The sequence below is a fragment of the Poecilia mexicana genome, unplaced genomic scaffold, assembly GCF_051168715.1.
Source record: "Poecilia mexicana isolate PSO_F unplaced genomic scaffold, ASM5116871v1 scaffold_14, whole genome shotgun sequence".
Classification (NCBI taxonomy): Eukaryota; Metazoa; Chordata; class Actinopteri; order Cyprinodontiformes; family Poeciliidae; genus Poecilia; species Poecilia mexicana.
In genome coordinates, this window is record NW_028263383.1 from 1,944,964 (window position 1) to 1,971,292 (window position 26,329).

The 26,329-nt window shown below is 39.5% G+C and overlaps 1 protein-coding gene across 1 annotated transcript in view; it reads right to left on the bottom strand.

Annotated features, from left to right (window-relative positions):
• Positions 1-26,329, bottom strand: part of LOC106919095 (glutamate receptor 3) — an 84,239-nt gene that overhangs the window by 34,087 nt on the left and 23,823 nt on the right. The window contains exon 4 of the mRNA XM_014989266.2: positions 12,968-13,152. Within this exon, the coding sequence (XP_014844752.1) occupies positions 12,968-13,152 (185 nt within the window). The remainder of the gene's footprint in view (positions 1-12,967; positions 13,153-26,329) is intronic.

The following is a 26,329-nucleotide window of genomic DNA, read 5'->3' on the forward strand; positions in this document are numbered from 1 at the left end:
TGTGTGCACCGCATGCAGGGTGGGGAGAAACCGCAATGACAGTGCTTGTTCCTTCCCATTAACTTCAACATGTAAAATAAGGTCACGGCTCTGGCAGGCCTCCCTCTCCCGTTCTGCAGCCGCCTGAGCTCCTGCAGTCTGCTTCTTCTCAGTCCAACATTAGACTTAATTAAACCCAAACATTGTGAAATCACCTACAGGTGAGAAAGCTCAGTGATTTCTTTAAACTTCAACTCCTGAAAAGAAAAAAAAAAAAGTATATTTTTCTGCATTACAAAAAGCTTTAAAAAGACACCATGGGGGCGGGAAAAGGTTTGATAGATTCAAACTGCTTGAATAGTCTAAACATGACGTTTTGAGGTATTGCAATAGAAAGATCCCCCTTTGTTTAATGTAAATCAGGAGCTAACATATTCACACGTTACGCTGAAACTTCCATGCATTTTCTAAAGAAAAATGCTTTGCAAATTAATGTAAAGCTTATAATTAATCTCTTACAGTTATCCAATATGAGTTGTATCAGGTCTTGGCTCTGGCATGACCTTCATAACAAAACTCTTGCAACTCTGATTCTTTATATCTCTCTTCCTCCACACTGTGGCATCTTGTTTTCCACATAAAATGCAATAAATAGAGGACTTTGGACCATCAAGCAACAGTTCAGTCATTTTTCTCCTTGGCCCGTTGCAAAGCTTCTGGTAATTCCTTTGGGGACTGATACATCTGTGTGAAACGTTTTTTTTTTTGTTTTTTTTTGTTTAATACTGAGCGGTCATTTAATTTTTTTTTTCTATAGTTAGTGCTGGATGTGCAGCTGATCTCCTGTAGTTCTGATGTTAAACAGTGGAGGATGGTGCAGCCTGTTTCAAAGACTGTAAGCAGAATGCATCCGTAATTACAAAGATTGGCCTCATAAGTGCAGCTTTTAATCGATTTACGGGTCTGTCAAACTTGCAACAATTCCCTGTGTGTTTTTCTTCACATGCTGGTAAAACAAACATGCTTTCAGCGTCTCCCTCGCTGCTCTTCTTGTTTGATAAGCACTACTTGTGGACCGTTATAAAATGGGAGCGTGCGAGACAGACAGAAAGACCCCGAAACCCCCCCCCCACCCACCCCCCAGCCGTCCCCCAAAAAAATCTTTTACTCTAATCGCAAATCTTTCAATGCTGGGTGTAGTGACCTGTCAGTCACCTTGGATGACACCAAGTGAGCTTTCCAACCAGTTTCCAGGACAACACTGGCCACCACCTCTAGCTCGGACCCTGGATCTGCAATGTATTGACTCGGAGATACAAATTCACGCCACACTTTTAAGATTTTTCTTTGCAGAGCATTTTGTAAAACAAGTGCTCTCATAGGTAAATATCTGTGCGATAATCAACATAAAATCCCAGTAGATATGCTGTCACGAAGTGACAAAATGCGAATATTTTTTTTGCAAGGCACCGAGTTGCGTTCAGTGTCTTCGTTCCCCATCCAGTTTGTTTTCCCCTTACACCTCTGCACCCCGAAGCCCTTTATTTATTCTCGTCTCACAGCAGTCTCTGGAGGGGGGACCGTCCCCGATGCTCCGAGGCTGAACCCACGACAGCTTTATAGCTCTGAGCAATTTCAACAATAAATCCAATTACCTCTCTCGCAGATACGAACTGATTTCATTGTGCTTCAACACTCTGCGCTCAGACTTCACTTTTGAAGTCGCACACCATAAATTTTCAACACAAGCACAGATTCCCGGCACCTTCTCTGACTTATTGTTTCCCATATTGTCTTGAAGAAGCTTTTGATTTGCTTTCCAGTCATGCGAGAGGCGAGTCGCCGTGACCAAAGTGACGTTTAATGAAGCTGCGGTATCTAGAGACTAGCTACAAATCTTAGTGATGCGGCGGTGAGACACTTCCAAACGAGCAAATAATCCACGCAGAGAAACATGCAGAATGTTCTCTTTATGGAATAAAGGATTATTAAGACGACCGTTTACAATAAGACGAAAACATTTGGCGTTTACCGTAGCATGACTTATGAAGAGCCCCAAGCAAAAAAAACAAGGACCTAGAGAGGGAATTGTGCAAACAAAGCACTTCAGTTTAATGCTTCATGTTGGCTCTTGTGAGCTTCAAACGCTCAGATTCACAAATAAAATGGAAATCAAATGAATTTTATGCATCTGGGTTTTGTCAGTAAACGCTGACACTATGTCCTCAATCAATAAATGCTGACTCGGCATTGCTTCACGCACATTTGATTGCTTCGTTTATCACTTTTTCTTTCACTTAAGTAACTCATTTCAGAACAATCAATGCTGTGACTTGAGAGGGAACAAAACTTCCCAAACAGCTTAATTAGTTTGCGCTCAGTTGGCAGCGCATCCACACAAGAGCAGCACATAAAAAGTAAATAAGTCTATTTCAATTATTTCTTAATCTTGGGGGAGGTAAACGATGGTTCAGTGTTTGTAGCTGCTGTTGGATTCTTTTCTGTGCTTATTAACTTGTAATTGTCAAAAAAATATATATTTACTGTGGGTTGAGTTACATATAGCAAACATTAAGGCAGTTCTTCACACCCCTTCAAATAAAATGTTAATTTTTTTTTTTTTTTTTTTACTTTTTATTTATTAATTTTTATTACTGGTTTAGCTGTTTCTCAAACTTTTATCACCCTGGGTATAAAAACAATGCAAAGGGGGTAAGAGGTATCCGATATGGCTGCTGCAGAGGCGAACCCTGTATAAATAAACTATCCACACCTCTAATAATCTAACATTTTCCTGCTGTAAAATGTAATTCTATATAATCCCTCTTTGTGAACACATTCCTTTAGTGATGCAAAGAAATATGTTATTCTTAAACTACTAACAGCAGCCAAAAAAAAACAATTACAAAATCGAGTTTTAATTTCAAAGGCAAATCAGATCTGATATGCTAATAAATCAAATATGTTTCCTTTTCCATTTCTCACTTGTTCTCAGATTCTGTTTTGTAAACATTTTTCATCAGTCTCTGTTTTTATATCAATATGTTGTTAAACTTATTTTTGATGTTCTTATGACAAATTATTAGATTTACTACACTCATAAACTTCCCCTCTGAAGTCAGAAAAAAAAAAACAAGTATCTGGGTATGAAAAATATTTTTAGGACTCTAAAAATATTCAGCAATCCCTGGATTCAAAACATTTTTTCTGCCTGTGTAAAAATCGCTCACAGAGGTTGGACATCGCCACTTACTCATTTATTATAACATGACCAGAAGAGCCTTGGCAAAAAAAGAAGAAAAGAAAGCTGTTTTAAAAGCTATTGTTAACAGAGAGTAGAAAGGAAGACTCCAGTACTTAAAACAATATGAGGCCCTGAAGCAGGCACCAACTAAACTCACTTGCTTTTAATTTTTAATGTTCATTAAATGGAAGAGAAAGCAAAAGCCCCATGGCTCACGGCTCTCTCTGCAGTCCCTGTTGGCAGGAATTCAAACAGGATGCCTGAATCACAAAACACAGAGTCGGTGACTTTAACTCAAACTCTTCAGATCGTCCCAGATATCCTCGGAGGGCCACCGGTCTAGTCAAATCAGATTTATAACGGCACTGATCCTGAGGTCTCCAAAATGATCAAACCATCTCAACGTCATTTCAAGGTTGCCTATGCTGTTTGATTTTACAACTCTGACTTATTTTTAATTATTTCTGGTGTCAAATTTTAAACCTTTGGCGTTTTTGAGCCGTTCTCTGATGTTTACTGTGACATGTCCCTGTGGCCCTGTCTGACCCCATGATCTGACCCCAGGAGGAGGAGGGGAAATGGGACAAATTCCCATGGTGAGAGCCAGGAGGAGTGTCTTAGAGCTGTCAATCAGGTTTGTGTATGTGCTCCTTTCCTACAGCAGAGCGTGCCATGAACACTCAGGCTAGTTAGCATAGCCACCAGTGACGGCAGACAAACAATTTTCCTTTTAGGGTAAGTTGTTTCTCCATAGTCAGTAGCTACTGCAAAACATTAATCTTAAGCAGCACCTACATACGTGTGATTGACAGTATTTAGACCTCTCTCCTGGCTCTGATTGGTTGTTTCTGACAACAAGCAGATTATTCCTGCAGATGGCACAGAGAGAAATCAGAAGAGCTCAATTTTCTTCACAGATAATCTGTTTCATATTTTACTGTCAGGACACACTGAAAGTTTTAACAGATATATAAAAAACAAACAAAAAAAAACATATTTTTGTAAAGGTTAAAACAACAGAGTAACCTGTTGCCGCATGCTGCCGGTTAGCTGACTAAAGGAAAGTTACACTTTTAGCATGCTTGTTAGAAATTCAGCTAAAAACTATTTTCTTTCACACACAAAAAAGACATATTTTGCATTTCTAAAAACAATTACTTGAAAACCATCTTTAAATTTAACCTTTGGTTTACTTCTGTTCCTTTTACCGGCCAAGTCTCCTAATATTTTGCTTTATAGGATGAGATATTCAGGCTGGAAAAACAAGAACCTGTTCACTGCACAAAGATGCGTAAAATGCACAATGTGAAGTTCAGACCACATTTGTTTCAGGTTTTCTGGACTTGTCCATCTTTAGGGCTCTTCCCGCCCACTGTGTTGTCTGAAGCACGGCTGAGCTGCAGGACAATCGACCTAAATATTCCTGTGGGAACCGACTCTAATTAAGCAGGCTGGAGCCACAGTCCTGCACAGAGTTGGATGTCTGCCCGAGTGTCTCAAAGAGGATTTGCCTCTCTTCTCACAGATAGTGGCTTTTCTCCATTACACTGATGTGACTTATTCAGAACCGGAGCGCACATCCTGAAGTCAATGACTGTCCTGTTACACTGATAATCTAATTACAGTTATGATGCTCAAAAACTGAGCAAGACGAGAGAAGTTAACCAGGTGTTAACACACCTGGTTACAGAGGAAGAAGGACGTGGCAACATATCAGACAAACGTCGCTTCAAATACCTCGGTGGAAACCCTCCGCAAAGCCGAATCTTTAATCAAAACCTGGCAGCAGCACGTAATGAAATCTCTGCCCGCATCAGCATGTTTGCAGGAATACAGAAAAAACATATTACTCTTACCATCTCTCAACGTATTTCAGCATAACACAAGCCGTTAAGCGAGAAATGTTTTCCCTCTGTGCATTTTGAAGCTGCTGAATATTCTGTTTGTAGTAGCCCACCAGCTGCATAATTTTAAACATCACAGTTTTCTTACTGAGCAGCAGTTTCATCAAAACAAAAAAACAAAAATCCAAACCTGTAATGTTCTTAAAGTCTTTGTTGTAGCTGTACACCTGCCTGCCAACTCTCCTGCTATAAATGCGTTTTGATGTTGTTTCTTTTTCCTGGATTTGCTTTCAACGCAGACTTCTCCAGGGTCTTCTTTAGATGCCTGACAACAAACAAACCAGTGCTAAACCCTCCTCCATTACGCTCAAAGTTGAACTGTTTCAGAGGCCTGAAGCCTGTCCTCTTGATGTGAAAATTAGGCTTTATGTACATACAGTGGTCTTGTAACTGGGATATATTCGACAGGCAGTAGAGCAGAGGCTGGCGCACCACACATGCACTTTTCATGATGATATTTTTATATTTAATTTGTTGCTCAGGCAGAGGGTCGCTGCACTGCAGCTCCTGTTAAATAAATACAATTAAAAAAAGTTAACGCTGAAACTAATAAATTAAAAAAGTTTTGTTAGTATAAAAATATAACAGGTTATTCTGTAAAAGTAATTGGTTTAAAAATGACCTCTTAACTTTTTGCATTTAGCAAACACAAAGAGAGCAGAATGTCTTAAGGTCTTTCAAAGTTTTTCTTTAGATTTCTGCCGCATTTAGTCTGTATTCAGACCAGTTCAATTTTTCAACTGTGATCTCAAAATCAACTCCGAGACTGGCAAAAAAAAAAAAAAAAAAAATTAACTTATACACAAGTCCAAAATATATCTCCAGCAGAAAAAGCCGTACCAGAAAATCCATCCAGACAAAGGACCTCAGGGATGCGGCATCCTTTAGTGTGGCAAGTTTTCAGGTAATAACTCCTGGGAGAAACAAATTAGCGCTAATCTGCTAGTTTATGTCTTGCCAACTGTTTTATATGAAGTTATTTGAAAATGGGACTAACTTCAAAGGGCGTTTCACGTTTGCCTTTATCGGTAAAGATGTGACGAGCTTAGAAAGACAGAAACAAAACATTTGCTCAATTCTTAGTAACTAAACTAAATTAAGTAGACTAAATTTGGTTATTTGGAGTTACCAAAATCTTTCATTTATTCACTATTTGCTCAACACCAGAATATTGAGAAAAATATTTTGTACAGAATATTTGTATTACTTTTTTATAAAATCACAAGTTTACATACACAAATATTACATTCATGTTCAAAACCTTACAAAAAATCCAAATAAGGTTTGTTTATCAGATTAAAAGTATATATACAAAACAAACAATGTTATTATTGCTAATAAACATACATTTTGTATGTTTATATAAATTATTTTTGGTCTTATGAGATATCTTATCTTCAATGTTGCGTCGTCATCAACTGTATGCAGAAAATTATAATTAACAGAAATAAAGGCGTCAAAACAACAGTCTGTGTGTAATTAATCTGTATAAATTTCACTTAGTGAATTTTTTTTTTTGCAATGGCTCAAAATACCTGCATCATATTGTGAGAAGATTGTTTGAGAACACCCAAAATGTTTGACCCAAGTCGTTTAGTTTAAAAGACAACGTTACCAAACTCTAACATATGCAAACTTCTCACTTTGGAGAATGTAAAATGAAAAAAATCTCCTGTAATTCTGCTGTTTAGCACATATAATCATCTTCAGTCTTCCTAACACACTGTAAAACAAAGTTTAGTCTTGTTTAATAGACTGTTCGGAAAAAAAAAATGTCTGCGTCTTTTTATGCTGCATTAGCAGATTTGCACATTTTTGCCATGCAAGGCATTTGGCAAAATCACCATACAGCTGATACATCCCAACTTGCGACATCTCTCATCAACTGAATGTCCAGAGAAAATAAAATATCAGCAAGTATTTACCAAAAGCATCACTGCCAGTACAGAGTTTAAAAACAATCCAACCAAACTCCAAAAAGACATTGACAAAACGCGATGATTTCAGGACTCTGTGCATGTGATCCTCCACGTTCTTTAGCTGGAGTGTAATTCCAGGGCGCCTCTGGGTGCTCGGATCTGCTCATGTTTCCATCTAGGCATCAAACTGACTCAACAAGATCGATTCCAACCGGCTCCCCGGCTTTCCACTGCACAGGAGGAAACACAGCTCTACATCAATGTCACCAGGAGACTCTGAACCCATCCAAGCACTGAACAAATGCTTAGAACAAATCAATGCATGGGTGTGCCATAACTTTCTCCGGCTGGACAGAAACAAAACTGGAGTTATTGTCTTTCGGACCTAAAGAGGAACGATCCAGAATCAGCGAGCAGCTTCGGTTATTACATCTAGAAATAAGTGAAAATGTGGGTGTGATGACCTGGAACTTCAGACACACATGCAGAAAGTTGGCCTTTTATCAACAGAATTAAAGGACTAATGTCTCAGCAAGATCTAGAGAAACTCATACATGCATTTATCTTTAGTTGTGCTGATCAATGTCTTCACAGTAAAATAATCAGACAGCTGCAGCTGATCTCGAATGCTGGTGCTTGAGTTCTCACTAAAACTAGGAAAGTAGAGCACATCACCCCAGTTCTAAAGTCCTTACTAGGCTCCCTGTAACTCAGAGAACAGACTTTAAAACACTGTTGTTAGTTTATAAATCACCAAATGACTTAGAGCCTATATACATCAAAGATATGTTGTCTATTATGCAAGGTTTCCCACAGAAAACCTGCTAAGCCTGGTGGTTGTTCACTAGGGCAGTCATTCATCCAGCCGCCCGTCGTGTTTTTGAGTTAAAAAATGTTTGAAGTTGACAGAAAATTTGAATATATCACTTGATAATTATGTGTTTAAAAGATTGGGCGATTAATGTCTGAACACCAACTATAAAGTCTTAAAAAATGCAAACATTTTAAAGAGACTTAAAAAAAAAAGCAATGCTTAGCCTGGTGGGGGGCACAAGTAAAGCCTGGTGGCCCGCCAGGCTTATAATGCACTGGGGGAAACCCTGATTACATCATGCAGGTGTTCTGGTTCAAGTCTCCTCTGAATCTCCAGAACCAAACCCAAGCATGGAGAAGTAGCATGAATTTTTTATGACCCTTGAATTGGGAATGAACTTCCAGAAAACTGCAAAGATGCCTTTAATTAATCGTAACTGGAACATCGATTTGACGTACATTTGATGGCATTTAACAAAGTACAATGTTTATTGCTTGTTTCATGATTGGTTACTTTATGTTACTCTGAACTTTGTCTGCATATCAGGAACGTGCATCGATGGTTGGATAGGGCATCTTGACTGCACTGCATTTATCAAAAGAAAATGAAAGGTAAACGTCTCACTGATTGAAAAACACATCAAGTCCAGAGCAGCTGATGCCTGACTGATCTAAGTCGCGTTTGCTCACTCCTGCCTTCATGAGAGATCTTCCCTCAGGCTAGGAGAGTAGGCTATTTATAGTAGGCTCATTGTTGTTGCTGCAACGGGACAGTGTGTCCTACTTACACAGGAGCTGATATTACATTTTAAAAAGTGTTGATGTCACTCTCGCTTGTATAAGGAATCATCCTCACAAGGTGAGGGCGTGGCCAGCAGTGGGACGAAAATCTGCCGAATCTGACTCGACTTCAACGCGCCGCAGGCAAGAAATCCTCTCAGAATCTGCTTCATGTGCTGCAGAGAGAGAGACCTCCGGTGTCTAACTGGACGGCTTACATTTAATGGGAAGGTAATCCAAAACTGTTTGAAGAAACGCTTTGTGTGACTGTGAAGGGCAGATAGAGAAACTCATATTTCTCTTGGTTAATCATACATTTCCTGGAGCTGCGTAAAATATTCCCCCCCCCCCCCCCTCCACCTCCCCGCGTCCAAGGTAATGGAAACAGATGCAGATGAAGGTCAAAGTAAAGTCTGTCTGTCCAGCTGTAATGAAGATCATTATGTGCAGGGCAGAAGCCGTCATATTCAGAAATATCAACAAAGAACAGAAGGTTAAGACACTGAAGCTTTTATATGAGGATAAAAGTGTCTTCACACGCAAAGAGGAAGCACTGACATGGAAATCCAGCTACAAAGATTTTAAAAATGATTTGAAATTGAGTTATTTTTAGTTTACACATATTTCTCAGCTTTTACCTTCTATGGTCTTTTTATTTTGTCTGTAAAGAACTACATTTTTTTATTATTAATAATACCTGACTGCACCTCATTGGAATTGAATCCAAGGCTAATTTTTTTTTTTTTTGGTTATAGATAATCAACTTACATGCAGATATCTGTATCTTCATGATACGTAGAAGTCTGGATATTTATCAGAATAAAGATTTATTTCATCACAAAGAAATTACACATAATCAAAAATTATAATTATTGCTCAAATTAAGATAAATGGTAAATGGCCTGTACTTCCATAGCGATTTGTGTAAGTTTTGAACTACAAAACCCTTAAAGCAAGCTGTTGATGGACTGAACTGGGGGTGAAGGGCGCGCACCAAACACACCTGGTCCACCCCTGCACGTTACACCTTGTGCGTTGTCGTGGCGCCTGGTCTGAGCTTTCATTCTGGCATTCATAGGAACCCTCTATGAGGGGTCATTTTCAGAGAATACTGCACCGAGGTATACTACAAAATTAAAAGCCGTATTCTTAAGCACTTAGGACTCTGAGCTCATTGATTTTCCCAGCACCAGAATACCACCGTAGCATAAAAAAGCAAAGAGACGGCCCACCTGAGGGTCAGGCTGTTGGCTCGGTCAAAACTAATCTATGTGGATTAATGAGGTTGTTCTTTCCAAATTATTAAATGACAAATATTCACATAACAGATTAGACACCAAAGATTTTTCCTTTGAGCAAGAGCCATAACATTCAGCATGTCAAAGACTTGGGAAAGATCCTTCGGTGTGGGGTGAAAGGTCAAGATTATTTTCAAGGTAGTTGGTGAGAGCAGTGAAATGTGTGTGAAAGGTCAGATTTGGCATGTTGGAGGTAACTACATGTATTTTCTGCTACACATAAGCAAAGACGCAAAAAAAGCACTTTGGTCATTTTAGTGAAATTATTCACATTAAGTCAAAGCACTCAAACAGCAACCCTGGTTATTTTCCTTTCCATCAGACACTTAGTAAAAGGGCTAATTAGGCAAAACCTGTTTTCTGAAGCAATGACACAGTACATTTTAAAATGTTTGAATAGGTTTGGGAACGACATCAGTGTTTGTGGATCTGGCTGCCCAGATCCCCTGACTAACACTGATGAGGAGTGATGAAGGCAAAGCGACTCGGTCAGACAGAAAGCCAGAAGGCTGAGTAGATGATACAGGCGGACAACGATCAGTGCACTGCTCTGTGAGTCTGGCAGTGTGGTCAGACAAGAGTCAAGCTTTAGCAAAAAAAAAAGCCACATAATGGTCAGCTGGGGATGCCCCGACCATAAGAGGAAAAATCCTGTCTTAACGAAGCAAATATGGAATTATTTGGCAACAATTCCCAACTGTGTGTGTGTAAGAATTCAAGTTGCTCATTTTGATTACCATCTCTGCATTTCCGATGCATCGTGTTGCGGGGATGGTTTTCTTTTCTGACACAAGCTCAGCAAGTAGTCAGGGACGAAGTGTGGAAAATGACAGGATTCTTTTAAAGAAAACATGAAAAGGGATGACAATGTTAGACTTCACTGAAGATTTCAGCTTCAGAAAATGTTCAAGAACTTTTCCAAGGTGGAAGAATCCCAAGAGGGGCAGAGAGAGCTGACTTTCATTGAGTAAAGTCGTCTTCATGGGTGAGGATGATATAATGGTGCGAGTAGCGAGTTTTTGGATTCAAAAGTGTAAATAAGCAGCTAAATATCGTCATCTCAACTTGTGAATTATGAATGACGGAGGTCAGCAGCAACTCACCTTTGCAGGTTTATGACAGAAATATTAGATGAAAAAAAAATAGAGAAAAAGTTTCTAACCTTGTTTACCTTTATGGTGATTTTGGAGCAGCTGTGGAGATCCACAGCTCAGGTGAGCGAGTGAATATGTTAAACGGACAGCTATTAGTGATGCACCCCACAAGAAGAAAGTTACTGCTGAAAGAAAGTCATAAGAAGTCCTGTTCGCAGTTTTGCAACAAACCAAGTAGAAAACAGGTGCAACCAGGTCCTTTGGCCAGAGGAGGCCTACATTTCTGCATATAGGTCAACTTTTTGGCCTACATAGAAAATTATTTGTGTTGCAAAATGACTAACACTAAAACGTCACCCTAAACACTGCAGATGCTGGTAAATACTGGATAATTGTGTTTGCAACTTATTCTCTTCTTCACTGAAGTCAAAGCTCCAGAAACATGTAATACTGCCCTGGGTAATCATCTTATTTTAATATTTATTGGCGCTCTAATGGAACCAAAAGAAGAGAAAACAGTACAAAAAAAAAAAAAACAAACAAAAAAACAATTCTGATACTACAGCCACATTTTCTTGGTGTTTTCAAACACCATTAGGAATTTATAGTTGTTCAATCAAATGATCAAAATTAGACACAATGGCAATAAATCCCTGCTACAAATAGATACAGTATATAAACAAAAGCAGGTTTTAAATGTTTTTATCTTTTTTCATGACATAATTACATTGAATTTTATAATAAAAAAAATGTGGATGGTTTTTTGTCATTAATTTGAATATTTTTATATATATATTTCCATTGAAGAAAATATATCCATCTTCTTTTTGTAAAACCTTAGGAAAAGTAGTGGTTCTTTAAATATGACAATTAATTTTCTACAATAGATATTTTTTATTTTTTTTGCTAATCCTCATATAACATTTGGGACTCTAAGCAAGATTTCTTAACTGATCCGAGTGTAAAAACAGTTGTAAATGTTGCAGCCTCCTGTTTTAGATCAACTAATATTTTTGTGTTAGAAAGGCCCAGTCAAAGGAAAATCTGTGGTGCTGTCTGAAAAATTAACATTCAATCTGACTGAATGAATGTTCAGACATTAAACGTGCAAAAGTTTCAGTCTAAATGTTGAGAAAGGTTTTGGCATACAATTTTTGCTACCTACCAAAACATGAAAATCTATACCAGGCATTGTAAATGACAGGTTTTTGGATGAATCTTAAAAAGTAAAAGATTATAAGCGCAAATCCTGGGTTCCCCACATTGAACTAATCCAAGAAAGTCAGAAAAGTTTTAACTTGGTTCCTATTTAATAGGCTACATTAAATAAACATTAAAAATTCTCAACAGTGAAGCAGCAACAAGCAGACATGTCGTGGAAAAAAGGGACTGATGATCACCAACGAAACACGGACGAGCAGGTTATCCAGTTCCTCTATGTGAATTAAACCCAGGTGACCTCTTACAACACACACACACACACACACACACACACACACACACACACACACATATGAGCGCATAAATAAAGAGAACAGGGAATAACAAGCTTTAACTGAAAGCACCCAGTTTGCCTGTTTTAACATCGCTTCCAAAATGAGAATTTTGAGATGTGAGGCAATCATGATGCACTCGAGGAGCTTAGGGTAATAACGAGAAAACGGGGGGGAAAGCGTGGAGCCAAATGCCAGGAAAATTGTCCTATTTTACAGAGTTTGTTTAAGGCCATGAAGTCTGCAGAACGAGAGGAATAAACATGTTTTCTCTCTTTCAAAAGATAAAACATGCAGAAAAATTGGGATAGAGGGGAAGAAAAAAAAACCCCATCACGATCTTAAAGATTTATTTTCTGATGTTCAAGGGCAGGTTTGCTTCCAGTGTGCTACTTTTCTTTAGCAGAACTAGGCCGAAGCAGCAGTGTGTGTTGGCTCAGTACCTCCTGGAGTATTAAGTCGATCCTATCCACCTCGCAGTCGATGAGAAAACGTTTCTCCTGCCGGTTGTCCATCTCCCGGATGATTTGTGTGTACGTTGAGACGTTCACGGTCCCAACAGAGCGAGCCGTCACCTGCCAGTTATTGGCTACAGCCGACTCCATTATGGCCTGGAGGATTGCAAAGCCTTTGGGGGGGATAAAGAGGAGAGAGCTCCATTACTGAACTGTGTGGTTTTTTTTTTTTTTGGATGACAGAGAAACACACAAACATTAAAAAAAAGTGAACAGGATTGATGAAGAAAAAAGAAAGGCACAGATTCAGTTTGCAAAAGTTTAACACTTCCATAACAAATGTGATCCTGCAGTTAGGTTTTTAAAGAAACTCTCAGATATTTGTCACATAACTACTAGAAACTTTTAAATATTTGTTGCAGTTTTAGGTAATGGACCAACACAAAGTATTGCTTAACTGTGAAGACCAAGATTTTTCTTATACACATAAAACAAGTCATGCATATGCATTTGTATTCAGCACCCCTGAGTCAAAACTTCTATAATGACTTGTTGCCATAGTTACAGTCTTCTTGGGGGACACATCTTCACCAGATGTGCACATATAACCCAGAAAACTTGCTAAGCCTGGTGGCCTGCTGTCTTTTTGAGTTAAAAAAATGTTTAAAGTTGACAGGAAGTTTGAAAATATCACTTGATAATTATGTACTTTTGGGAGATTATTGCTTGAATACTGACTATAAAGTCTTAAAAAATGCTAACATTTAAAAACCCTAAAATAAATAAGCAATGCTTAGCTTGGTGGGGGCCCAAGTAAAGCCTGGTGGCCCGCCAGGCTTGTAATACACTGGAGGAAACCTTATTACCTGAATTACTTTCCCATTGTTCTTTGAGAAACACCTTAAGTTCAATAAGAACGGACAGAGAGCGTCTGAAAATATCTATTATTGAGTCTTGCCAAAGCTTCTCAATTAGATTTGGGCTGTTGAAAGACATGAGGTTCCTCTGATCTACACCACTCCACTGCAGTTCTGGCTGTATATTTTGGGTCAATGCTATGCCAGAAGCTGCACCACTGCCTCAATCTTTGCATCTCTTTGGTGGAAAAAGGTAAATGGCCTGTACACATTCAGTCATTCTCCAATTCACACACACATTCACACGCTGGTGGTACATTACACCAGCAGGCAAGCCGGGTGAAACTGAGACAGACATAGCAGGGATTCGAACCACCATGGTCAGCCCGACTCGCTCTTCCACCAACATCTAAACTCCCACCAGCTGAACAAAAGCCTTCCCACAGACGGCATTTTCTATTTAGGCTCAAAAACTACATTTGTGTTCTTCTGTGATCAGAGCACCTGGTATCTGCAAACTTTAAGCTGCACGTATTTTGCCTTGCCTTTAATATTTTCTCTACTTCTGCCACTCTTCCTTAAAGGCCAGGTTTGTACAGTGCAAAACTAACAGTTGCCTTGGCAACAGATTTCCATCCATGAGCTTTGGATCCAGAGTTACATCAGCCCTGTTGGCTTCGTACATGATAGATGCTCTCTTTGCCAAGGCTGTCAATTTAGGTGGACGGCCAGGTCTTGGCTGTTTCGCAGTTGTGTCAGACCTTTTCTAATTCCAGATGAGGAAATGAACATTATTCTTTTTGATGTCCAAAGCTTTGGATATTTTGTGTTTATAACCTAATCCTGCATTTAAACCTCTCTGACCTGTCTTTTCCTTGGTCTCCATGATGTTTGTTCACTACGCTCTCTAACAAACCTTCACAGAAGAGCTCATACTGAGATGAAATCAGCCACAGTAAAGACAAATGTTAAAAATAACTGAAACAACAAAGAGAATATAGACTGAAGAGTTTCACAGACTGGTGCCACAAAAAGATTACGTCAAAGCTGTGGGTGCTACACCCTAAATAGCAGGATTAGAGTGGATAATTAAACCATTGACTGGGCAATAACGGCGTGTCCTCTGGTCTGGTGTTTGGTGACTAGAAGTCTCATCTCACACTTAGCCGTTTCATGCTAAAGAGTTCAAACTAACAAATCCAAAGCCAAGAATCAACCTGAACTGCAATAATAAGACTCGAGAAACGAACTGACACCTATGCAGTAAAACGGGCTGCAGCTCAGACGACACAATTGATGTAACTTAGCGGCGTGTTGACTCTGCAGAGCTCACCACAGAGGGTGATGAAAGTGTGTGAGGTATAAGAAAGGGAGAAGCTGAGCTGACAGTAACGGGGCTGAGCTGTGATGCTAAAACGTCTCATCACAACGACGGGAGAGTCTAAACGGTCAGGATTTATCAAAGGTTTCAGGATTTATGGTCAGCAGTCATGACAGGTTGCCTATAAAGCAGCTGAAAACAAACACAACTCATTCTTTTCTTTTGCTTCTTAATATTTTAAGTTCAATTGAATTACATAAATCTGTGTTAGGGTTCAAAATTTGCTTGAAGCACTTGAATAAAGTTTCGGTTAAATATGTTATTTGTAAGCAACTTTTTGAGGCCACTCGTTTAAGGATGTGAAAAAACTTCATCGTTTAGTGCAGGAGGCTAATTTCCGAAAAAAAATCTGACTTTTAATTCAAGGATATTTATTGTGTGGAGCAAAATCCCAAGTTCAGAAGTAATTGCTTGAATTATAATTATAGTAATATTCTTACTGTTTTAAAAACCATTGCCACCCTTATTCTTACTGCAGCCCTATTAGTCATTTGAAAAATTAATGAAATTATTTTTAATGTACACTCTAATATTTACTTTTTTATTAGTACTTTAGTATTTATTAGTACAAGGAACTTTACTTCAGAAAATTGCGTGTACTTTCTGAAGTTTAAATATACTTGTGTCATGTGTAGCTGTTCTTCAGATTGAGAAAAGTGGAAATGTGACCAACAAAGCTGGTCAAAGTCTCAGGAATTATGGAATAAATGCAGCAATAATAAAAGCAAATAGGAGAACCAAATACCTCCAAGTAGAACTAATGTGTGTAAACTCCACAATAAACCTTGAAAGGAAATTAAACTAACATTATGTCACACAGAAATCGTTTCAGCACCGTTTTATAGTCAGAAGTCACCTTTTCTAAAAAAAAATAAATAAAAATGAATTGAAAAAAATAAAAAATACCCCCAGCTGAAGTCCAATGATCACCGTTTTGGTTCACTGAACTGTGTGAGTTGATGGTGAGAATGGATGCCCGCAGAAAGTTATGTGTTGTAGCAAAAAGTGGCATCTTGAAGTCACCAACTGTCCATAACAAGCATATGACAAGATCTATCTGCCAACAAGAGACTTGGGAGGCATGCTGGGAAAAAACAAAAATCTGTTTGCAGATTCTTTCATTCTTTCATATGCTGCTAAAAAAAGGCACTTCAAGGATACTCTGAAATATTTTTCTGTACATATTTGGTCATCTGTGTACTTGTCAAAATTTGACAGAGGGAGATGTGCCTTGATCATCATCGACTCTCGTATATAAACATTTCCATAGAAGCAACTGATAGTTAAGATATGTAAGCTGGTCTTTTGATACGCTATGTTTTACCTGTTTGTTCTTATTTCCAAGTACAGAAACTTGCACTGATTTTGATGCTGATGCTGAGTGACGGCTGTCTGACGGTACTTTCATTTCCAATCCATTTCCTTTATTGAAACGAACAGCAATATACGACTTTGCTAAATAAACGGGAACTTTACCTTAAACTCTGCATGTGGTGCTGGCATGAAGCAGAAGGTGAAAAAGTCAGGAGGGGAAAAATAGATCATGCTCTGTTAGGCATGGTGGGGGAACCGTTATGCTGCGGACCCTGGGAATCCTGTTGGAGTGATGACATCATGGACTATTTGAAATAACAGATTTTCAATAAAATGTGGTCACTTCTGCTTGTCAGCAAAAATGGCTATTTTGTTTTTCTCTCCAAAAGACAGCGGCTGAAAACACATTTGCAATTTAAAATCAATTGTTCCCCAAATGAAACAAATTCTTCCATGGCAATGTCAGTTGTTAATCTTATACAACTAGAGATCAGAACACAAGGTTTAACCAGACAACGGAGAGAAACGGCCAAAGATGTCACCGTATGCATCAGACTTATAAACTGTTTTAGAAAACGAACCAGCAAAAAGGTGATGTCAAAACTATTAGCAGGGTTGCCAATAATTATGGCACAGATGATTTTGTAAAAAAAAAAAAAAAAAGTAAAGAAAAGAAACAATAAGGCTTCTGCAAAAAAAAAAAAAAATAATAATAAATCTATCCTAGAGGTACAAAATAGCACCAGAGGCTGCTGCGTGTTAATTGATGGCAGGTAAGATAATTGAACATTTCTAGATTTGTACATGAATGAACATGAAACAGCACTTCTAATATTGAAAGCGTAATTTTTATTTTATAAGCTGCTGTGCAACAAGAAACGTTATTAGTTTTTACACCGAGTGGAGTGAGTAAACTAATTCCTAAAGGTTATTTACATATATTTAAATTACATTTACTTTTCTGCTTCCTGGGTAAGGTCTTTGTAAACCCAGCATTTGGCTAATAAATGTGTATGAGAGAAAAATGGGACAGAGCCACAGGCATGAGGCTTTTTAATATTATGTGTCCCTTGTCAAATGTGTGTATGCCTCAAACTGCACAGCTAAAAACGGCTTTATTTAGATGTCAAATGGAACAAATACATTCAGCTGCTCGTGTCATTCGTGTTAAAATACCTCACATTGTAAGTGCTCTAAGAGCATCATGCATGACTCACAACATTGGAAATAGATCAGAAATGTGGATACGGAAAACATGTCAATGCTTTCCAATGGTGGAAAAATGTAAGAATCTTATTGAGTTAAATATATGTCCTAGTTAAAGACAAAAAATACGCTCCAGAATAGATACTGATTATACAAATTGAGAGGCATCGTAGTATGTTAGAGGAAGAATTAAGCTGCAAGAAATTGTAGATATTTTAGTTGCTGAGTAAGGCAATTTACAAAAATATTAGTAAATCAATGTTCACAGGTAATCTCTGCAAGAAAATGAATTTCATGGCAGGTCAATGCTAACTGCTTATCATTAAACAAATAAAGCAGTGCTTCATAAAAGAAATATGCAAAACCAAACTGACTGGATAATAGTCTCTGACGTTACTGTGGGGGAATTTATGCACCCACTCTCTTTTGAAGAACTGTTTCCATTCACCCTCCTTGGAGCCTTTTTAAACTCAAATAAATCGTTTGAGATTATGCCACAATCAAATTTACGTCCTAGGGCACTTGAAGACATTTATTTTTATATTTCAAGCCATTCCGAGGCAGAGTTGTGAGTGTGGTGCTGCCTAAAGGCGCAACTTGATGATCAAATATTGTTTCGCAGCGTTTTCTGAATCCATGGTCCCATTAATTACAGCAAGCTGACCAGGTGCTGAAACAAAAAGCTAAATTTGACTTTCTACACTGACTGTTCTACACTTCTATCAAAGGTTCCACTTAAAATACATGGAAGTTAGTAGTTTTAACATGACTATATGTGGAAAACATCCAGGGGTATGAATACTTTAGCCGTCCACTGTACCTTTCCTTATCTTTCATCTGCTTCCTGTGTTTGAATCGTCTCTTTTTCAGCTACTTTTTGATCACGTAACTTCTTGATCTGGGCATTAGTTAGAAAGCTCAATCACCTGCTCCCCAGTCTAACAACCCTGCTGCTACCATGGTTACTCATCATAAAAGATTTGTAAAAAGTGGCAGAAGTACCAACGGAAATGACTCAGACAACACAGCCTCTATATCGGAGCAGAAAAACCTCTCAAAAAAAAAGAAAGAAAAAAAATCGCTTTTTTTTTTAACCAGATAAAGAGCTCAACAGAAAACCTCAAAGCTGACCGGAGCTGCTGCCGCCGAAGCTACATCTTTCCAGGGGGAATTTCTAGATGCAGCAAAAACAACGTGTTACAAAGATATAAAATCATTTAAAACAAGCATATCTCTGCGCATTCAAAGGATCCAGAATAAATATGCGGCACTGTCTACAATTTGGCCGTTTCTCTTTGTCGCTCCTGGAACAGAAACAACCTGCTGCTGCCCGTAACCAGCTCGGCCGTTTTACTGGTAATCGTTTCAGACCTGCGAGTTGACGTGTTCGGCACGGAGCTGCTAAGTATTCAGAGCACAGCAAACTTAGCTGACACATCCGCCCTCCCTTCCCCTGCCGGTGACCTTCACAGTGAAGTGCTCAGCAGACAGCGCTCAGATCGGATTTGGCCTTTAAAGACAAGTGGCTCTCGCTGTGTGCCGCCACGCCAGCCCCTCAGGTGGGTGGGTTGGGGGGTTACGGAGGCGAAAGAGACCCACGTTTCTGTGTTTGATACGCGCAGAGGTTAAGCAATCAAACAAGGGTGGCAGCGTGCTGTCAGGAAGCTCTGCGAGAAGGTCTAACGATTAATAAGAAGCTGACCTCAGTCTGGACGGTACCAGCTTACGTTTGCAGCAACATGTGGTCGTGTTTATACTTGGGAGGGCCGGGGGGGTGAAGCGGAGCGGCAGCTCTCCTCCTCCCAGCTCTGCGACGTGTGGCTCTGAACATCATAAGCTGGGATACGTATGACATTTTAAAATGTATTAGCAGCTGCTTTAGAAAAAGGATTTGGGGGGGATTTGCACGTTTCCCTTGAGTGTTATTTTTCGTCCTTTTTCTCGCACTAGAATGAAGCTTGTGTGATTTTTGGACTGAGACGTTTATGCGTGCAAGCTGTTGTTGAGCTGTTATTTGTAAGAAATGAACTCAAACAGCCTGACCTATGAATTTGCAAGTATGTAAAAAACCTCCAAATAAAGATATGTTAGCCTCTTGGAAAGTATAAACTCTGCACGGCCGTATTGGTTCCTGTCCAAAATGACTCACAGTTGTGGTTGACTTTGCAAACAGATGGTGCATTGTACAACAGGCAGCAGGCAGGACGACCGTTAAAGGGCGCTTTTACAGACTCAATTATTCAGCACTGACCCAAACAATTATACACACTGAAAATTGGGAGCGTACTGTAACAATGCTAATTATAGCACATCACACATCTCTCCCGCTGCAGCACTCAACAAAACTACCTGGACGCTGATGGAAATGAATTCCAGCAAGCTCCACAAGTCTTTAGATGTGCTCCAGTCTGCAGGGCATTTAGCTGTTATTAGCGCTTTTTTTTTCTTCTAAGGTTTTACAACCTGCATTTGTGCTGTTCGTTTCAACCTCCCCGAGTAGGAAGCAGTTTGCAGTAAACAAAAAAGGAAAGTAGGTCAAACATTTTAAGAATCCACTCACTTCCCTCTTGCTGTTCGGTGGAGACCGAAGGCTGCAGGGTTGCTGAACTGTTTGCTTAAAGAGTGTTCATATTAAATGCTGCAGTGTGAGGAAGCGCTTGAGGAAACTAAGATGACCTTGCATTGATATGTTTAATTATAAGGATGACTAATAGATTAGTTTTACATGCGGTGCAGCTTTTGATTGACTGATCTTATCTGAGCCGGCGCCTGACTGAACAACAGATCTGCCTCGGCTCGTTTGTTAGTCAACAGGCGGCTCCACGTGGCTCGTTTTGCATTTCACCATCATTTCTGTGTTTTCTAGGAGGTGCTTGATATTGTTCTGCAACTTGCAAATAAATATTTATAGTCCTCAAACTCTTTTTTTTTTTGTAGGTTTGGTCACACTACGTTTATTGCATATTATGAGAATTTCATGTGATAGACCAACACTGAGAGGGTCATACAGTGAAATCTGAAGCAAAAGCTTGTGGCGTTCCCTTTGGAACGGCACAAACCGCTGGACAAATAACTGCCCTGGTACCCAACCACCAGGATTAGGAAGTTTTCTGGGGGAAACTCTGTAGAGGTTTTTGTCTAATAGGACTGAAAGCATCTGTGAAAAAAATTTCAAGTATATATATTTTTTTAATTATTTTTTAATGTAGGTGTGGACTTTGACTAGGCCGTTGCATATGAGAAATATGGTTCTTTTACACTATTCCATTGCTGCTTGGGCTGTACGTTGAAGGTCATTGTCCCGATGTAAGATGAACCTCCATGGTGAATAATTGAGTCTGTAAAAAACCCCTCCCTGAAACAGAAAGGGAGGGTTAGGGTTAGGCGATGCGACATATGCTTCCTCTGAAGCTCATTTTGCACCAGCACTCGAACCGACAGTTTGCTCTTTTATCAGCTGAAATCAGTTTTTTATAGACGGCTACTCAAAGAGCCTGGGAAAAGGACCGAGTTTTCTCTTGAAGAGATTAATGGCGACACGAAGCAGGCATACGACGTAACAGCATCGGTTAAAAAAAACAAACAAACAAAAAAACTCACATTTTAGACGTAACGCAAATGAGCATCGTAAGAACCAATTAGATGGAGAAGAAACGCAGGGCTGCTGTGTCACATCAATTGCTCAAACGGTTTGGGAAACTTCTCACAAAGCTTCGCAAATGTGTTCCGATTCTGTAGGAAAATTACTGCAACTTATTTCATGCATAAAATTGACTTTATTTGGGAGTTTGCTCACCACAAAAACCCAAAGACAGCAGCGACTGCTTGGGTGTGTAGCACAATGCAGAGTTGGCTGCTACGTGGGAATCTCTGGAATATATGAGCTTTGCAGCCCACACAGCTCTGCCAAGGCGATCAGTATGTACTCTGCTGATATAGTACTATTTAAAGCTGGGACTGCTGGCTTTACACAGCAGAACATTTTAAGATCCAACTGTAAGCAAAATAAAATTGGAGAGGGCTCGTAATCATTTATATTGCTTTGGAGAGGGGATTTGTTTTATTATTATTCTTAATATTGTTATTGGCAAATTACTGGACATCATTAATTAATGGTTCCCACATTGCTTGAGTTAGACTATGATGCCAGGCCTACATTTTTTTAAGTAGTGCAATAAAAAAAATGAATATATATTTTTATTTAAAATGAAATCCATCCTGTTGGGCTGGAGGCTGATTTTCAGCCTGGATGGAGATGAAAGCATGTATTTCCGTACCATAACCAAAGTTTGTTGAATGCCAAAATATTAACACATCGCTTAACATAGAGTCGTAAGTTTGCATACACCTACATTACTATGCCTTTAAATGATTGTGGACCACCAAAAGCCACGTTCATTGTTGGGTACACCAATATTCAAAAAGATCATATGCAGATACTGTATGAAAATGGTGGAAATGTCCAGCCAATCAACGGTGTGATTAAAATGAGTCCTGAACACAGGCTGAAAGGTCGCTCAGTTAAGAGGAGGTCACTACTTCAAAAGCAACATGGCAGCATCGTGTTGTGTAGGTTTGCAGAATGGACTGGTGGACAATCATGAGAACAAAACATTCTGTAGAAACATGAAGCGAAAATGAGTTTTTCAAACAGAAAATAACTAAATCTTTTGCTGTAATTTATGTAAATGCCTCCTGATGGGATTTGTCTGTGCTGCATCAGATCCGTTCTGTTCTAATACCTTTCTCCTTTTTCTGTATCAATAATCAAAATATGTAATAAATGTAATATCTAAAAAAAAAAAAAAAAATGGGATAGGAAATTCCATCTGGAAGTACAGATTTTCCTAGACTCCCCTTTTCTTTCTCCGCCCTCCTGCAGAATTGTAACCACAGGATTTGCATCCTCTGTGTGTTACTGAAGCTGCTCTGGCACCAGGCTGTGTCCTCCTTCCCTTCAAGTCTTGGGCAGCGGATCACATGACGAGTCACGGAGGAGCGTAGTGTGCAGCCTCAACTGTGACTCAGTCGATCCTCCCCCTGCGCCGGAGAAGGTGACCTCCTTGCGATCCTCTCGGAGGCATCCCAACAGCACCGTCTTGGCGGGACGCTCCGAGCCAAGCGTGACATCAAAGCGACCTTAGATAAGAACAACCGAACCTACTTCTGGAAAAATCTCAAAGAACAACCTCAGCCCAATCGCGTGGCTCAAACAAAGAAGGCGGATTTCAGTGGGGCCATTCAGACGGAGGCGACAAATTAAAAAGGATTCAAGTTGGCAGATGACAGCGAAAGGACACTTTTGAGTACAATTAGTCTGACAACACCCACTCCAAGTGAAGTCCAGCGTAGATAGCAGCTCCTTGCTTCCAATTAGATGAACTGCGATGAGCTCAGTCACCTCCACGCCACCCACTCCTACTAAGTCTCACATCTGAAATAAATAGATTATTTTCTACCCAACGAAAGCTGAAAACCTCCTGAAAAAACATTTGGCGGAAGCCGCTTTATACATTCTTATGGTTTCATTCACAAGTCACAAAATATCACTTTCACATTATAAAAAAAGGATAAATCCAAACAGTTTAAAGTCATATAAGCTGCTTAGAGAAACAGAACTCTGGTCAAAGTTCTGCTGGCGTTACAGGACGGCGTGACGTACGTCTTGATTTTTCTTTTCAATAAAATTCATGCGTGGATACTGGTGTACATCTTTCAACTGCATTACCTAAACCCAAAAGATGTTTAAAAAAAATAAAGTGACTGAATTTTGCATATATGAATATTATATTATGCTGCATATTTACCAATCAGCTAATCAGAACTGTTTTTATAATATCTGGGTCAGCAATTCATTTCTATAAGACAGAATTAAATTTATTTGAGCCCAGCAAAACTGAAATATTTCATACTGAAAATTTTTAGAAAAATAGACACTTTAGCTTAATGCATATTTTTTTTTAAAGAAAATTATTGTTTTTAGTCAAATCAAAAGCGCCACACTTGCTGGTGCCCCCGCTGTCACTACTTTGCACAGCATTATCTCGCATTATCTTGAAGAAATGCCCTTAAAAAAAGGTGAGCAGAAGCTGATGATCAGCATAAAATGAAGCTTAAAGCCCAATAAAAAACCAGAGCGATGGCTTTTAGAGCGGGTCTCCTGTCTGTTGGCCAGCCGAGCTCCTGCTAACCCACGCCAAGTTCAGAGGTGAAAGCATGTTTGAAATTTGAAGACTTAAATGGCATCTGATGCATCTGACAGCACGTCTGATTGGTGCTCAGCATTTATTTTTTATAAAAGAGGCACAAAGGATTTGCTGACTCTTCTGTTCCTCGTCTGTCTTTTTGTTTCCATGAGATGTGGCCCTTCTACTGTCTGTGAGACACCGAGGCAAAGCTAAGGGGAGGATAAAAAAAAGCCTTTGTCTCACCTGAAATAAAACTTGCACTACCTCCCCCATTCAAACTCTGAGCAAAACAGGGAGAGGATGGATTTCTGTTCTTGTCAGAAGATGCAGCGTTAAGAATCAGTCGTCGCTGGTTTGACTGCATCTACCATTTCTGCATGAACAAGGAATGCGTCAAAGCTACAACTGCTGCTCAACTCTCATACATCCCCTACATGCCACCTTTGGTCTCTCTGGGCCAACTGAAGTTTAATCCCTTTATTGTTTTTGCAGAACTCCTGTTTCTCCTCAGCCGGGCTGTAATTATTCCTCAACTGATTCGAGAACCTCGATTATTAAAATTCCTCTAGGAAAATGTATCTGCCTCGAAGCTTCGTTAAAATTATGTTTTATCATTTAGCCGCACCGTGTTCCAGCCGGGTCGTTATTTGTGGTGGGCAGCGCTCTCACTTCCGCCTATGAGTTGTTGCCACGTGCTAGCAGCATGACGTTGAATTTTCCAGCTTTTTGCCAGGTGTTGGGGGACAAATAAGTCTCGTTAAATTCCGGTGCGCGATGTTGGGAGTACGACAGCTTTTCTGCTGTCGGAACGGAGTCGTTATGTTTCGGAGGGAACGGTAGGAAAAGCGCTGGAGAGGCAGAGAGAGAGAGAGATCCGAATATTCGATTAATCGTAAAAATAATCTATAGAGTTCTCGATTACTAAAATATTTACATATGCCCGGCCCACTTTTTAGAATTTTATTCATAAAATAACTTCAAAGACCACAAATCCTTTTCCTCCCACTTCACAATTATTGCTACTTAGGTGTTTGCCGATCACATAAAATAAAACTGGAATTCTGCATGACAAGGATGTCAAGGGGCGTGAATACTTTCTCAAGACAGCAGAGGGATACTGGCATGCAGACAATGCCTTAAGGGTGAATCGAACAATGAATTGTCAAGGTTTGCATGAACTGTCCACTAAATATTATTTTGGTCTTGCTTGGGTTGTGACTTACCATTTTTGCTCAAGACTGAAAGACTGACTAAGCCGTGGCTTTTTTCCTCAAAACAGATTTGGGATGCGTCACACGGTGACGCATAAAGCGGAAAATCTTTGGATGAAGAGAGCAAAATGTGCAGCTCACCTTTAAAAAAAAAAAAAAAAAACTGAGAAGAAGGCTTAGGATTTCTGCTCTGTCAAGGCCATCCACCAATCATTTAAGATAAAAAGGGTTCATAAAGACACACAATGAGTTTTTTTTTTTTCTCTAAACAGACACAAAAGACAGAAAATTGGGTGGAAATACACCACCTGATCTGCAGAAAACCTTCTCAATTAATAATTTAACAATTCGGTTGCCTTTATAGGCTCGGTGCTGCACAGTGGAGATCTACATGTTGTTTGTTAGCTTATTTTAAAGCCGCGCAGCCTCTCCGTGTTCGAATGTGCACGGATCAATCGTTGCCATTTCGGGTGTCTGGCAGAGCGGATCAAGCGCAGCGTAAAGAGAGGAGGCTCGGTTCATGCAGAAACACTTGGAGACGGCCAACGCCTCAGCTGTACCTTCTCAGTGGATGCACAGAGCTCTTTGAGGTTTTCACCAATGAGGTCAACCACACACACGCGCACGCACGCACACACACGCACACACACACTCAAAGATAAACATGCAGCTCTCAAACGGCTTCTCCAAACACACTCTGTTTGCAGTATATCTTAAGGCGAGCTTAGTCCCGCAGAGAAGCTCAAATTTATTCAGCAGGAGTAAAAAAAAAAAAAAAAAAAAATCTTCTCAGATGTGACTTCAAAAAAACACTGCCCAATTGTAAAGGTCTAACAAATGTGATTGTTCTCTTTAACCTTGAAGCTCACATCAAGTTCATTTGAATCCTTTGAAACCAGCATAGAGGGAAAAAAAGCAAAAATACCTTTTTTTTTGTTTTATTCGCCTCTTTTCTCTTTGGACGTTCACTATGAAGCCTAAAAGAGTCCTTGAATGGAAACAGATAACAGCTCTCTCTTCAAGCAGAGCCTGGCTGATAAATTGGTGTCTAAATCCCAATATTAGGGTCTCAGAGTTTTAAAAAAAGAGGTTAAACAGAAGGGCGGCGGATTCATAAGAGGGGCGCAGGATGTCAAGGCCCAGCGCTCTGTCTGGGAGTGAGGTCACGGGCGCAGCGTTCTCGGGGAGGCACA